Source organism: Rhinoderma darwinii, chromosome 1 (genome assembly GCF_050947455.1).
Source record: "Rhinoderma darwinii isolate aRhiDar2 chromosome 1, aRhiDar2.hap1, whole genome shotgun sequence".
Classification (NCBI taxonomy): domain Eukaryota; kingdom Metazoa; phylum Chordata; class Amphibia; order Anura; family Rhinodermatidae; genus Rhinoderma; species Rhinoderma darwinii.
This window is the reverse complement of record NC_134687.1, coordinates 156404739-156419186: the sequence shown is the minus strand read 5'-3', so window position 1 is coordinate 156419186 and position 14448 is coordinate 156404739. Positions and strand designations below refer to the sequence as shown.

The 14448-nt window shown below is 40.7% G+C and overlaps 1 protein-coding gene across 7 annotated transcripts in view; it reads left to right on the top strand.

The window, feature by feature from the left end:
- The window catches only part of BLTP1 (bridge-like lipid transfer protein family member 1), a 381561-nt gene that overhangs the window by 259095 nt on the left and 108018 nt on the right, over positions 1-14448 (top strand). For 6 of the 7 annotated variants that reach the window (XM_075860492.1, XM_075860493.1, XM_075860490.1 and 3 more), the window contains 5 exons: positions 2449-2499; positions 3611-3817; positions 4555-4793; positions 5219-5463; positions 6387-6492. In XM_075860492.1, coding sequence (XP_075716607.1) covers positions 2449-2499; positions 3611-3817; positions 4555-4793; positions 5219-5463; positions 6387-6492 — 848 coding nt within the window. The remainder of the gene's footprint in view (positions 1-2448; positions 2500-3610; positions 3818-4554; positions 4794-5218; positions 5464-6386; positions 6493-14448) is intronic. The other variant, XM_075860489.1, reaches the window with a different exon arrangement.

Below are 14448 nucleotides of genomic sequence, written 5' to 3'. Positions count from 1 at the left end.
AGTAGATTTGAAAATCTCCCATTTATCATTTGTTCCATTATTTGACATTAGTTCTTTCCAGTCTATATCCTGAATTGCCGCCCTCATCCTGGGGAAATTGGCTTTCTTAAAATTAAATGTTTTTGCCCTCCCAGCCTGCGTTTGTTTTTTACAGTATAGGTAAAATGTAACTATATTGTGATCACTGTTACCGAGGTTTTCACGAACATTGACATTCCCAACAAGATCTGCATTATTAGAAATGACCAGATCCAACAGAGCTTCACCTCTAGTCGGGTCTTCCACAAACTGGCTCATAAAATTTTCCCGCAACAGGTTGAGGAAATGTCTCCCCTTTGCAGTTGAAGCCGAACCATGACACCAATTAATATCCCGGAAATTAAAATCTCCCATTATCACTACAGTACCCGCCTGTGCAGCCCGCTCCATCTGTTTATATATCTGACCTTCCATCTCCTCAGTTATATTGGGGGGTCTATAGATTACACCAAAAGTAATTTTTTCAGTGTTTACCTCCCTTTCTAGTTCCACCCACAAGGTTTCAACCTCCTCACAGTCTTCACCCACTATTGTCTCTTTCACACTCGCCTTCATATCACTTCTCACATACAGACATAAACCATCACCTTTCCTATTTGTCCTGTCTTTACGAAAAAGTGTAAAACCCTGTAGATTTACAGCCCAGTCATGTGAAGAGTCCAGCCATGTTTCAGCAACACCAACTATATCTATATTTTCTTCCAGTATCAAGGCCTCCAGCTCCCCCATTTTGCTTGCTAGATGTGACGATCGCCGATCTCAGGTCACGTCACAGGGGTGAACTACACTACTGAGTTTATTAATTTACCTCATAAATCCACGCCCACCTACTCTAGATGACAGGATTATGCTAAATTACTCCCGTAGTTTCCAACACCCCAATAATTTATACCACAGTATGCTACCACCACCTATACTTATCTAGGCAATAGGGGCCTAAGTCTCTATGTTCCCTTAACACCAGTTCCTATAACACAGGTTATCTAAATTGAACATAAAATACAGGTAACGTTCCTCACCTTCGGAAGATTAAGTTCCGTAAGACTACAAGGAAGAGACTTATAAATATTTCAAATTTAATACACAATAGTGCAGTGCAATACATAAAATAGATGTCAGATTAAAAGATAAAAAATATACATACAGTTACAATGCAATCAAACAGTTTATGAAAATAAAAGGGATAAAAGAAACAGAACAAAACCTTACTGATGTACAGCGGCGATATCCTGGCTGTGGGGACAGCTGAAAATATGGGCAGTCACTCCAACCGAGATATGGATCCCCAACGACTGACACTGACCCTCACTTCTCATGGCATTTTAAACCCAGTTTTTTCCCTCCAGTTCACTGGCTGGTGATGTCACTGAGAGGAGGCTGTTCATATGATAATGAAGGGTACTCCTCCCATTACACAGTTGTATTTCTATAGAGAAACATAAAAGTGATCATGTGTCCTTGCAGGAATCCCCTAGAAATATAATATTACCTGCATTCACCTGTGCAGACATTTACCAACCAGGGCATATCAAACACCACTATAATAGGCCCATGTTTTTAGCCAATAGCCAATCCCAGGTAGTTCCTCTGAGTGTAGGGATCTGAATTTGACATATATATGAGGGCTATTTTCCCTGATCATAACTAGCTATGTGGGTCATTACAAATATAAATTATGACGGGGTTTGCCTTGATGTATCATACTTTCTTTGAACACCATGCCATTCTCCCATGTTTCTCCTGGTCCACAGACAGACACACCACAGGCATCCATTTGCATAGCTTTAGATGTTTGGTCAGGATGTTTGGTCAGCCCTAGTGACAAATCCTTAATCAGCACATCTCGCACCTTGGTGAGGAAAGAGCCAATTAAACATTTGTCAGACAGTGGACATCCTTTGATGGCCAAAGATCTGCATTTCCTATGCAAATCAGATGTATCTTCTGTGTCAGAGGGAGTTATGAAATTACCTCCTAGTAACCTACTTTTGATTCTCTTACCTATAACACCACACTAGACTTCTGGCATTTGTGAACATACACTTTAACTTGCCTGTCAGTTTTTCACTTTTATTATCAGAAATGTGATTTGACATTAATCGGTCCTTTTTATTTACACTGATGTTTTGTAACGAAAGGATCTCCTTATCTTGTTGTCTAGTCCTCTCCCCACATTCTGTTTCTCCCCCCACCAATATAGTCTGACCCCTCTCTAACCTGGCTACCCCTTTTTTTTCTACATTGACCTCCCTCCTCAGCCCTAGTTTAAATCTTGTGACTGTCTGATCTCTGCCCAGTTATATTGTTAGGTTTACAGTATTGTATCCAGCCAGTTTTCCATAGATGTTTGATCTTTCTTTGATTTCTCTTTTGTTTTCTTCTTGCTTTCTCTTGAACTTTCATCTTCAGGTTGGAGGATTTTCCTACATCTCCAACAAGCACAGCCAAACAAGAGTTTCTGTATGTCCTGAAAATTACTCATTCAGTGGTTGTGATCTTGTGTTGTGATTTTAAGTGCTCCATTCCACCCCTTTTTAGAGGTCTAATTTCTGTGCATGTAACGATTTGGCCCATATAACTAGAAAGAACGATATATTTATGTAGGAAAAAAACATATAGACATGGTAGACTTGGATCTCTAGGGTAGTTGGTAAAAACAGATGTTGGGACTAGGTAGGTATTTTAACCAAACTGAATAAAACTTTTATGTAAAACTGCAAACACAGGGCCCCCATTTTCAAGTTCAGTGGGGACCCAACAGTTAGATTCCAGTTGATCACACCGTTCTGGCAGAAACCTATCCATATGCCATTGTTTTTTATGTTGGGAAAACACCTTTTAAATTGGAAATCTAGCCACAGGTTGATGTCTGGCATCAGGGAGACCCCCACATAAAATATGTAATCTGTTGACATGTCCATATGGTGTGTCAGAAGTTTTACTTTTTGGGTGGATCTCTCATTTAAATATTTAAACTTCGTTCAGGTTGTTATGGATTACAAGTGATTTCAGTTTATTTAACATTTCCAAATGATCCTGGCTCTTTCTCCACTGTAACCATATTAAAAGTAGTATACTGTATTTGGAACAACAGATCACAACTTTCTTTTTATTTTAGCATCAAACTCACTTTAGCTATTTGCCCATTATGTGTTAATGTATGTTATTCTTGAAGTTAGACGAAAGTACAAGCTGTACAGTATATTAGGACAGCTCATTGGTCATTACAGATCATAAGAAATGACCTGCTTCTAGCCGATGACACCACTCTAGCTGGAAATAGAACCTCCAATTGCTTGATAGAACACAATATTTGTGTCCTCTTTTTCTACACAAGTCACATACAACAAGAAAGCTAATCCATAAAATTGTGTGCAGAAAATATTTGTATTGTGCATTTTGGTGTAAAACATTTTGCACCACTCCAGTCATGTCTTATACCAAAGCAAACAAGAGCATGACTGTTAGTAATGCATGTGTCGATGTGAGAGTGTACAATTTATTTTTCTGTGGCATATATACAAGGAGGCACCATGTTAATATTTTTAATCTGTCTTCTACAATTATTCAGGACGGTGGTAAAATGCAGCATTGCAAAATCTCAAGCCCTTTATAGTGCTCAAAGAGGCCTGAGGACAAGCAACGCTGCTGTGTTCAAAGTTGGAGCAATCAGCATAAATATTCCGCAGCACCCAGCAACTTTGCACAGCATGATGGTCCGCAGCTCTCACCAGCTCTCAAAGCAAATCTCTGACCTCATCCGGCAGCCATCGATAATGTGAGTCAGTAAATGTGCTTTAGAAATTGTTCATCTTCATCCGGATCTCTTGGTTCTGTGCAGAACAATTAAATTGAGAGCTATTGATGATAACTTGTGTCCTTTAATCTGTCTAGTGCAGTGTTGTTATGAAGACCTTGTATGGCTTCAACTAATCAGATACAACAATATATATACATTTTACCTTGAATAGTGGCAATTATGTGTTTATATGTGGGGAGATCAATGTATTCAGTTATTTGAATCCACTCAAGGTATAAAGGTCCATTAACACGGCCAATGATGAGGTGAATGAGCGTGCATACGTACGCTCATTCACGATCATTGCCCTGTGTAAACAGGGCAAAGATCAGACAACGAATGCGCAAACGCTCTTATATCGGCTGATCTCATCTTTGATGTGGCCAAAAAAATGGTCGCTAGTCGGTAGTACATCTCTCTGTGTAAACAGGGAGATGTGCTGCAGTCACGACTCAAAAGCATGGGGACCAGCGATCGTTCGTTCGTTCGTTCGTTCGTTCGTTCGTTCGTTCGTACGTACGTACGCTCGCTCGCCCGCCCCTATACATAACCAATGATTTCTCTTTTTAAAGGAAGCATTAGTGACCACACTAATCTCTCAGTAGTGCCGCTTCAGGCTTTGTCTCTGTAACTTCATGCAATCACATATCATAGAAGTAAGATATATGTGTTAATATTGTCTGTGTAATCCATCTTTATTACTACCTATTTTACAGAGTGCCCCCAGCAAAAGAGGATGTTGCCACTCCGTTACTCTCTGAAAAGACCCCCACAAGTGTGAATCAAACTCCAATTGAAACCAATGTGTTTCCTCAGCTCCCAGAAGGTCTGGAGAAGAAGCCTATTGTCTTAAAGTTTAGTGCTATGTTGGATGGGATTGCTATAGGGGCTGCACTGCTACCATCTCTTAAAGCAGAGTACAAAATGGGAAGAATGAAAAGTCATGGAATGACAGGTACAAATCTTAGAACAATTTTAACCGTTTTCTTTTATAGTTATTATGGTTGCCTCTTCTATCTTCATAAACTGCTTAGGGTAGTTTTTGATAAAATATTACCCCTACTTTGTAATAGCATTGAAAATGTTTAAAAATAATTTTCTGTATCTAGACACAAAGAAGTAGACATTTACACCTCAGACAGAGTGAAAATGCCTTGTTTGCCATTTGAGATGATGTACAAAATTATTACAAATGTTCCAGGATGCCGATTGCCTACAAAATTATGCACTTACAAAATAGCTCCAGCAAATAATGCATGTGAAGATCCTCTTTTAGTAGGCGAATAGTTCATAAGTGTGGTATCTCATAGTGTATACAGGTGTAAAAATATGTCCTTAAAATGTTCACAGTTTAAAGTATTTTTTGGATTTCTGTTGCAGGTGCCCAAACAAGGTTTACATTTGAGCTGCCAAATCACAGATTGCGTTTTACGTCAAAGGTATCTCCTACAGATATGTCTACAATTCCCCCATCAGCGAGTCTGAATCTTCCTCCAGTCACAATGCATGGTAAATACATCATGGAAGAACATGACAATTGTTCAGATCAGACTTGGAGTATGGAAGATCTACCTGCTAAACAAAGTTACTATCTACAAGGAAACTACTTGCGTTGTGTGGCTGAGGTGAGAAGCTTAAATGTCTTACACTGCTGTGTCACCAAGGTTGAGGAACTAGACCTCTGTTTTCATTTGGCAAGCTAAATGGGTCTACTTACTCTGTAGTGAGGATTTATAACTTCTTGCATGTATTTATAGTGGTTTCATTTGTTCTAAATGCAAATAGACTGCAATGCCTGGAGATCAGACACCCCCAATACCACAATGATGAAGCCGAAATGCATTGCAAGGCTGTGACTATACAGCAGTGGTGTCGGATCAGCTGAATCTCCGCTCTGGCATAACCTCTAGTCATGTATTAGCCAAACTTGTCTTATACAAGAATCGCTGAGCTGCTTTTCATTTTCTCTACCTCATGTTTACTAGCAACTATAGATATGAGATTAAGGGTGCTTTAACAGACAGCTTTTTTTTTTTTCTGTCGTGTGCGTTACATTTAGATTTTGTTGCTGATTTTGCTGTGTATTTCCTGCAGATTTCAACCTTTGCATTGCAAAGGATGAAATCTGCACCATATCCACAACATAATAGGCATGCTGAGGATTTGACAATCTGCAGCATGCTTTCAAACCTGCAGCGGAAAATTATACTTGGTGCAGATTTTCTGTATGGAATCTGCTCCGCGACAAATCCACCACATTTAAACTCTGTAATTCTGTAGTGATATCTTATAAATAAAAGTGCTGGATTTAATTGTTTACAACTGTCATCATTTTAATCTTTGAAAGTGTATATAAAGTAAAACAGGATTGTACTAGTCAGGAGCACTGTTGAAATGGCCCTTTTTTAATTCGATTTTTTTGTACTTTGCTCTTGGTGGTATTCCGAACACCTCTGTTTTTTGCTTTACTATCTTTAATGGAAGATAAGTCATTTTTTCTTTAGCCTGTTAGATACCTACATTTATAAATTGTCCATCTCAATTACAGGTTGGGTCATTTGAACACAATCTTACTACTGATCTGCTGAACCACTTGGTATTTGTACAAAAAGTCTTCATGAAAGAGGTCAATGAAGTCATACAGAAAGTCTCAGGTTTGTTGATGACTATATCAACTATGTTTATCACGATATATACTCTAGATTCTATTTGTTCCCATGTTCCCATTGAATACATATTATTCTTATTATATAAAAAATATTAACTATGGAAGGTGTTGTGGATTATTCAATGTCAAACAGTTGCTCCAGATTCATTCATGTTTCTTTTTTTAAGAAAAGTGACGTATGGATGTCACTTTGCATGTGATGGCAAATGCTCTTCTCCATACTATATAAGGAAGTTTTATATAGTATTTTTAGCAGTGGCGGATTAAGTAGACCATAGGCCCTGGGCTGTTACACAAACTTGTGTCCCCCTTGTCCACCGCCACCCTGCCGCGCCGTAACTATTGCTAACACTACCTTTTTGCGCAAGTATTAACAAATGGGTGTTACGATTCCCCTTTCACAGGGCTGTGTCCCTACATACTGACAGTATCACTCTGTGTAGGGACACATCCTCCTGACAGAAAAATTGGTGTTACCAATCCCCTTATCTGTCCTGGACTGCACAAAGACTTTATGTGGAATACAAGGATTTCCTGTAATAAACATGTATATAGTGGCACACAGCGCTCCCTTCCTTATATATAGTGCCATGCAGCGCTCCCCCCCCCCTTGTATATAGTGCTACACAGCGTCGCTACACTGCAGCCCTGGGATGACATTTTATCCCATATGACCGCATGTCAATTTCTGAGTGTTTTTTTTCCACTTCTCATTTACGCAGTGTGTGGATGAGAATTGTTCAATCTACTCTGCGGCTACTGTATTAGGGCTTGTCCACACTTAACGGAATTGCTGCGTATTTTCCGCCCGGAAAATACGCAGAATACATTAGGAGCAAAGTGAGTGAGATTTAAAGAGGCTCTGTCACCACATTATAAGTGCCCTATCTCCTACATAAGGAGATCGGCGCTATAATGTAGATGACAGCAGTGCTTTTTATTTTAAAAAAACGATCTATTTTTACCACTTTATTAGCGATTTTAGATTTATGCTAATGAGTTGCTTAATATATAAACAGAAGGAGATCAAGGAGCTGGATAGCCAAATATAGTAAAATTAAATACCTTTATTAATACATAAATACACATAAAATGTTAAAAAATCCAAAAGGACAAAAGGACTCTGTAGTTCCAAAACAGCACAACAGGAGAGACTCCCAGAAGTAATCCAGGGCAAGATAAACAAACAATCTAGGTAAAAAATATGGGACAAGGGCACAATGTCTAATAGTACGGATGAATAGTTCTATCCTAATACAAGTGCAACCTTCACATACAAAGAACAGGGTGAAGAGTGGAGATGAATCACCTGAAAAACAGGTCCACAGACTGAAAAATCAGCCACCACCCCTCTATTCAAAAGGTCGTCTTACCCATAGTGAATGGCCCGAGAGAGTCGATCAAGTGTGCTGTTGAACCCCAACGCGCGTTTCGCGGTCTGCTTCCTCAAGGGGTGTGACGTATCAAAAACTGAGACAGCATTATATATGGTGTGCGACAGGTGTGCTTACTTGGTTCAATTACCACCTTCCAAGGAACAACGGCGCGCATCCCCTGCCGAAAACCGGAAGCGAGGCATGCCCCACTTCCAGCCCCCGGCGCCGTAGCGCACGCCCCGAATCCCCGACGCATACAGGGATCCCGAGCATGCGCAGTGCGCCAAGGGGGGCGGGAGCGAGGCAAAGCCACACAGCGGAGTCGTACAGGAGATGCGCACACCTCATTGGAAGGTGGAGAGAAGAAAAAAGAGAAGAAACGATGTACTGACAGAAAAAAGAGAAAAGAAAAGTAAGTGACGTGTATAAAGAGTGTGAATCGGAGCCATCCTAGTGGAACAATAAATAGATAGAAATAGGTAATAAGGATGTGATACCGAAAATAATAAGATAAGTGATTAACAATTGAAAAAATACATATGGTGCTCAAAAATAGTGGCACTAACATTTGGATGTGGTAAAGGTTATGCATAGAAAACCCTAAACATTCATGGTGAATATAAAACTGTATTAAGACTGAGGGCACAGAGACACACGTTCAGTGTCCGCAGATATAAGGGAGACGCTAAGTCTCGTGTTAAAATAAATAATGAAAAATGGCTGAAAAAAGGAGAAGTGCAAAGGTAAAATCACATAAACCAACATATGTATATATAGTGCAGACTTTATAATAGCGTAATTAGCGCATAAATATACAGTATAAGTTATCAAAATTACATGGTGACGAACCGCTAGCCAAATCTAACGGTAGGCACAAAGTCACTGATCTAAAAAATAAGTATTAAAAATACAAAGAAACAGCAAAGAAAAATACAACACTATTGGTGTCTTAAACACATATATTGTGGTCAGTACATAAATAGAAGGTATACAGAGGAACATATATATGTATTTTTTATATCCCAATATTTTCTTCTTTTCCTTCTTTATTCTTGATAGTAGAATCCAGTAGCGAATTTCAAGGTCTTGTCCAATACAAATGCCTGTCTGTGGTAGTTACAGCAGAGGAAGTGTGATCTAGCAAGATCTCGCTGTAAATGACAGGTTACAATGAGATTACGCTTCCTCTGCTGTAACTACCATAGAAACCGTAACGAAGTGCAGAGATTGTGAATAGACATCCTGTGGAATGTCTATTCACTGTCTAAACACTTCAATATTGTTAATGTGTTAGTATAAGATAGCACATAAGGATCTAGCAGGATCCCTATGCACTGAGTAAATGAATGGAGAGGAGTGCATGAGGCTGATTGGTCAGCAACATACACTCCCCTGTACAACGCCCACTTGGTCTAAAGTAAAAATACGCCCACTTGGGCATTAACTCATTAGCATAAATCTAAAATCGCTAATAAAGTGGTAAAAATAGATAGTTTTTTTAAATAAAAAGCACTGCTGTCACCTACATTACAGCACCGATCTCCTTATGTAGGAGATAAGGCACTTACAATGTGGTGGCAGAGCCTCTTTAACAAATGTCATGCAGACGCTGCGTAAAATTTCAGACCAGAAATGTTGTCCTGCAGTGCGTATTTTTCGTGCCGCAGCATGTCAATTCCTGCTGCGGATAGTGGACTGAATTGCTTCGTTTTTCAGAGGAGATGTCAACATCTCCCAGCAGTGAGAAAAACGCAGCAAGATGCGCACCATTTTCTGCAGCAAAAAACGCAGGAAATGGTGCTTTTTTTCTGCAGCGGAATTCCTGCTAGTTTCTGCGGAATTGCTGCAGAAATACATATATTATATATACACACATACTATACATACATACACACACTATATATACTATACATACAGTATATATATGTATATATATATATATATATACATAAATACATACACACACTATACATATATATACATACACACACACTATATATATATATATATATATATATATATATATATATATATGCACACAAACTATATACATACATACATACATACACACACACACACACACTATATATATATATACATGCATACATACACACTATATATACATACACACACACTATATATACATACACACAAACTATGTACATACATACACACACACACTATATATATATATACATACATACACACGCACTATATATATATATATACACATACATACACAAACACACACATGTACACATCACAGACACACACGAATATGCACATTATACACACATAAAGTACACATTGTAAACACACATGCACTTACCTTTTATGTAGGATATTTGTGAAGGGCGTTCAGCAGCTTGATGGCCCGACACAGTGTACTGCCGCAGACAGTCTCCCCTCCCCCTCCCTCACGTCCCGACTGGTAACAGCAGGAGCAAGAGGAGGAGAGGTGTGTGTCACGGCGCGGGGTGTGGACCCACTGGGCCGTACCGCGTCACGGGATAGCAGCTGGCCAACTAGGTACAAAACAATGTATAGTCCAGAACGGGTACCTGAGGCAATGTAGACCGTAACGGTGACACAATTTGACTTTCACTGTAGATGGCACGGTAAATGCAGCTGAAGACACTACTTGACTTTCACTGTAGATGGCACAGTAGATGCAGCGGAAGACACGACTTGACTTTCACTGTAGATGCCACAGAGGCACGGGATACAGGGTGCAGGCAGCAGGAACGGGTAACACTGGGAACTGGAAAACACTGGGAGATCATTTGCAAAACAAACTTAGGTAGACAACAACGCTCAGGCAAGGATCATGTGGGCAGAGCCCTTTTTATAGTCCAGCAGCATTCTGGGCTAATTACTGATTAATGGCAACTGGACGCGTACTGGCCCTTTAAGGCTGCGCGGGCGCGCGCACCCTGCGGGAAACAGTCCCAGAACTCGGAAGTGACTGCCGGCGTCTCCCTGGAGGGAGATTCCGCCGAGAACACAGACGTCCATGGCCGGGGCCGTCAGAGGGTAAGTCTGAACGACGGCCCTCGGCCATAGACGTTACAGTGTGTAGAGCAGAGAAGGGTGCTAGCAACGCCACTGGGCATGAGGGGACCCGTGCGGTTCGGGCAGACACCCGGGGCCCAAGGCTCCCAGGGAGCCCATGGCCGCCCAAACCGTCCTAATGATGATCCGCCAGTGATTTTTAGGCTGGACACTACTACATCAGCTACAATATTTTATCTTGCGTTTGCACAAACCAAAATAAGATTACATTCACAATTTTTCTTGGCATTGGAATATTTCCTATCAATTCATTATCTGTGACTAATTTTACTTTAGGAGGCATCTCTCCTGTATTATCTTCTGTGGACGGCATGGTCTTGTGGCCTCTGCTTTTTCCCTTAGTCAGAATAAGTCTTGTAAAGTTGTCAAGTCAACTCTTTTGATATCCAGCAAAGATTCTCTTACACACACAAAACACACATCAATACACTCTCCAAGCATCAACCTTATAGTCTATACTTCCATTTTAACTTCAATATAAGACAAAATGGTAGAGTTAGTTAACCCCTTCCCGCTCCTTGACGTACTATTACGTCATGGCAGCTGTATCGTTCGCGCTCCATGCCGTAATAGTACGTCTCGGGAGTAACGGCCGTTTCGGCCGTCCTCCCGACACATACAGGAGCTGTGACGCTGCTGTCTTGTTCAGCAGCTGTCACAGCTCCTACAGCGGGGACCGATCGCTGTGTCCCCGCTGATTAACCCCTTAAAAGCCGCGTTCTATAGAGATCGCGGCTTTTTAGGGGTTAAGCTGCCATCGCCGGCCTGCTACGCGATAGCGGCCGGCGATGGTGACTATGGCAACCGGACACCAAACAATGGCGTCCGGCTATGCCATAGACGGAAGCCTAGTGGGTCCTGACAACGTCAGGACCCACTATGCTTGCTGTCAGTGAGTAGCTGACAGTTCTAATACACTGCACTACGCATGTAGTGCAGTGTATTAGAATTGCGATCAGGGCCTCCTGCCCTCAAGTTCCCTAGTGGGACAAAGTAATAAAGTTAAAAAAAAGTTAAAAAAAGATGTGTAAAAATAAGAAAATAAAAGATTTAAAAGTATTAAAAGTAAAAATCCCCCCTTTTCCCTTATCAGTCCTTTATTATTAATAAAAATATATAAACAAACAAATAAACTATACATAATTGGTATCGCCGCGTCCGTAACGGCCTGAACTACAAAATTATTTCATTATTTATCCCGCACGGTGAACGCCGTAAAATAAAATAATAATAAACCGAACCACAATCACAATTCTTTGGTCACTTCACCTCCCAAAAAATGGAATAAAAAGAGATCAAAAAGTCGCATGTACCGAAAAATGGTACTGATCGAAACTACAGTTCGTTACGCAAAAAATAAGTCCTCGCACGGCTTTATTGATTGAAAAATAAAAACGTTCTGGCTCTTAGAATAAGGGAACACAAAAAGTGAATGATTGTTTACAAAACGTATTTTATTGTGCAAACGCCATAAGACATAAAAAAAAACTATAAACATCTGGTATCGCCGTAATCGTATCGTCCCGCAGAATAAAGTGAATATGTCATTTATAGCGCACGGTGAACGCTGTAAAAAAAAAAGAAGAAAAAAACAATTGTAGAATTGCTGTTTTTTAGTCACCACGCCACCTAAAAATAGAATAAAAACTGATCAAAAAGCCGCATGCACCCCAAGAAAACTACAATGGATTCCTCAAGGGGTCTAGTTTCCAAATTGGGGTCACTTTTGGGGGGTTCCCAATGTTTTGGCACCACAAGACCTCTTCAAACCGGACATGGTGCCTAATAAAAAAGAGGCCTCAAAATCCACTAGGTGCTCCTTTGCTTCGGAGGCCGGTGCTTCAGTCCATTACCGCACTAGGGCCACATGTGGGATATTTCTCAAAACTGCAGAATCCGGGCAATACGTATTAAGTTGCGTTTCACTGATAAATCCTTTTGTGTTATAAAAAAAATGGTATAAAGAGGATTTTCTGACAAAAAAAAAATGTAAATTTCACCTCTACTTTGCTCTAAATTTTTGTGAAACACCTAAAGGGTTCATAAACTTTCTACATGCTGTTGTGAATACTTTGAGGGGTCTAGTTTCTAAAATGGGGTATTTGATAGGGGTTTCTAATATATGGGCCCCTCAAAGCAACTTCAGAACTGAACTAGAACCTAAAAAAATAAATAAATGAGGCAAAACTTCGCTTCTTACATTATACTGATAATGAGCCGTGCCCACCCCGAGATGACCCCAGTTTTGACCGTTTGTATAAACGGAGACCCCTATTAGACCGTTCCAGTGCCCGGTTTTCCCAAGCATACACCCCGAGAAGTGTATTTCTATTGATGAGTCCCTGGTACATTTTAAAGGGAGGGTTCAATTCCGCGAGTACCTGCTTGGTAAGAGGGCAAGGTATGGCGTGAAGATGTATAAGCTGTGAGAGTGCATCAGGGTATACCTACAGGTTTAGGATATATGAAGGAAAGGCCACCCCCAAACCAGACTGCATCCTGGACTACAATAGGTACATGGGAGGGATGGACTTGTAAGATCAAGCCCTGAAGCCCTACAGCGCCATGCGGTGTGGTATAAGAAGCTGGCCGGGCACATCATACAGATGGCATTGTACAATGCGTACGTGCTACGTTGATGTGCAGGCCAGACGGGAACTTTCCTGGAATTTCAAGAGGTGATTATCAAGAACCTAATCTTTAGGGACCAAGAAGGGGGGGCACCCAGTACTTCTGGAAGCGAGCCCACACGCATCGTACCAGGGCAACACTTTCCAGGAGAAGTTCCCCAAACTGGCAAGAAGGGAAAAAGTCAAAAGAGGTGCAAAGTCTGCTATAAGAGGGGGATAAGGGATGACACAATATATCAATGTGACACGTGTGCCGAATAACCAGAGCTCTGTATGAAAGTGTTTTAAAATTTATCATACATCCCTTGGTTTATAATTTACCCCAATTTTACTTACCCTGATGCACTCCACACAGCTTATCCCCCCTCGTCTTTCCCCTCTGGGCCCTGCTGTGTGTCCAGGCAGCTGATAACAGCCACATGTAGGGTATTGCCATACCCGGGAGAACCCACATTACAGTTTATGGGGTGTAGGTCTCCGGTCAAAATGCTCACTACACCTCTAGATGAATGCCTTAAGGGTGTAGTTTTTAAAACGGGGTCACTTCTTGCGGGTTTCAACTGTACTGGTACCTCAGGGGCTTCTGCATACATGACTTCGCACTAGAAAATCCCCAGTACGCCAAATGGTGGTCCTTTCCCTCTGAGCCCTCCCATGGGCCCAAACGGCAGTTTATCACAACAAATGGGGTATTGCGGCACTCAGAACAAATTGCGCAACAGAATGGGGTATTTTGTTTCTTGTGAAAATAAGAAATTTTCAGCCAAAACTACATATTATTTGAAAAAAATAATTTTGTTTTCATTCCCAGCCCAATTCAAATAAGTTCTGTGAAAAAACTATGGGGTCAAAATGGTCACAACA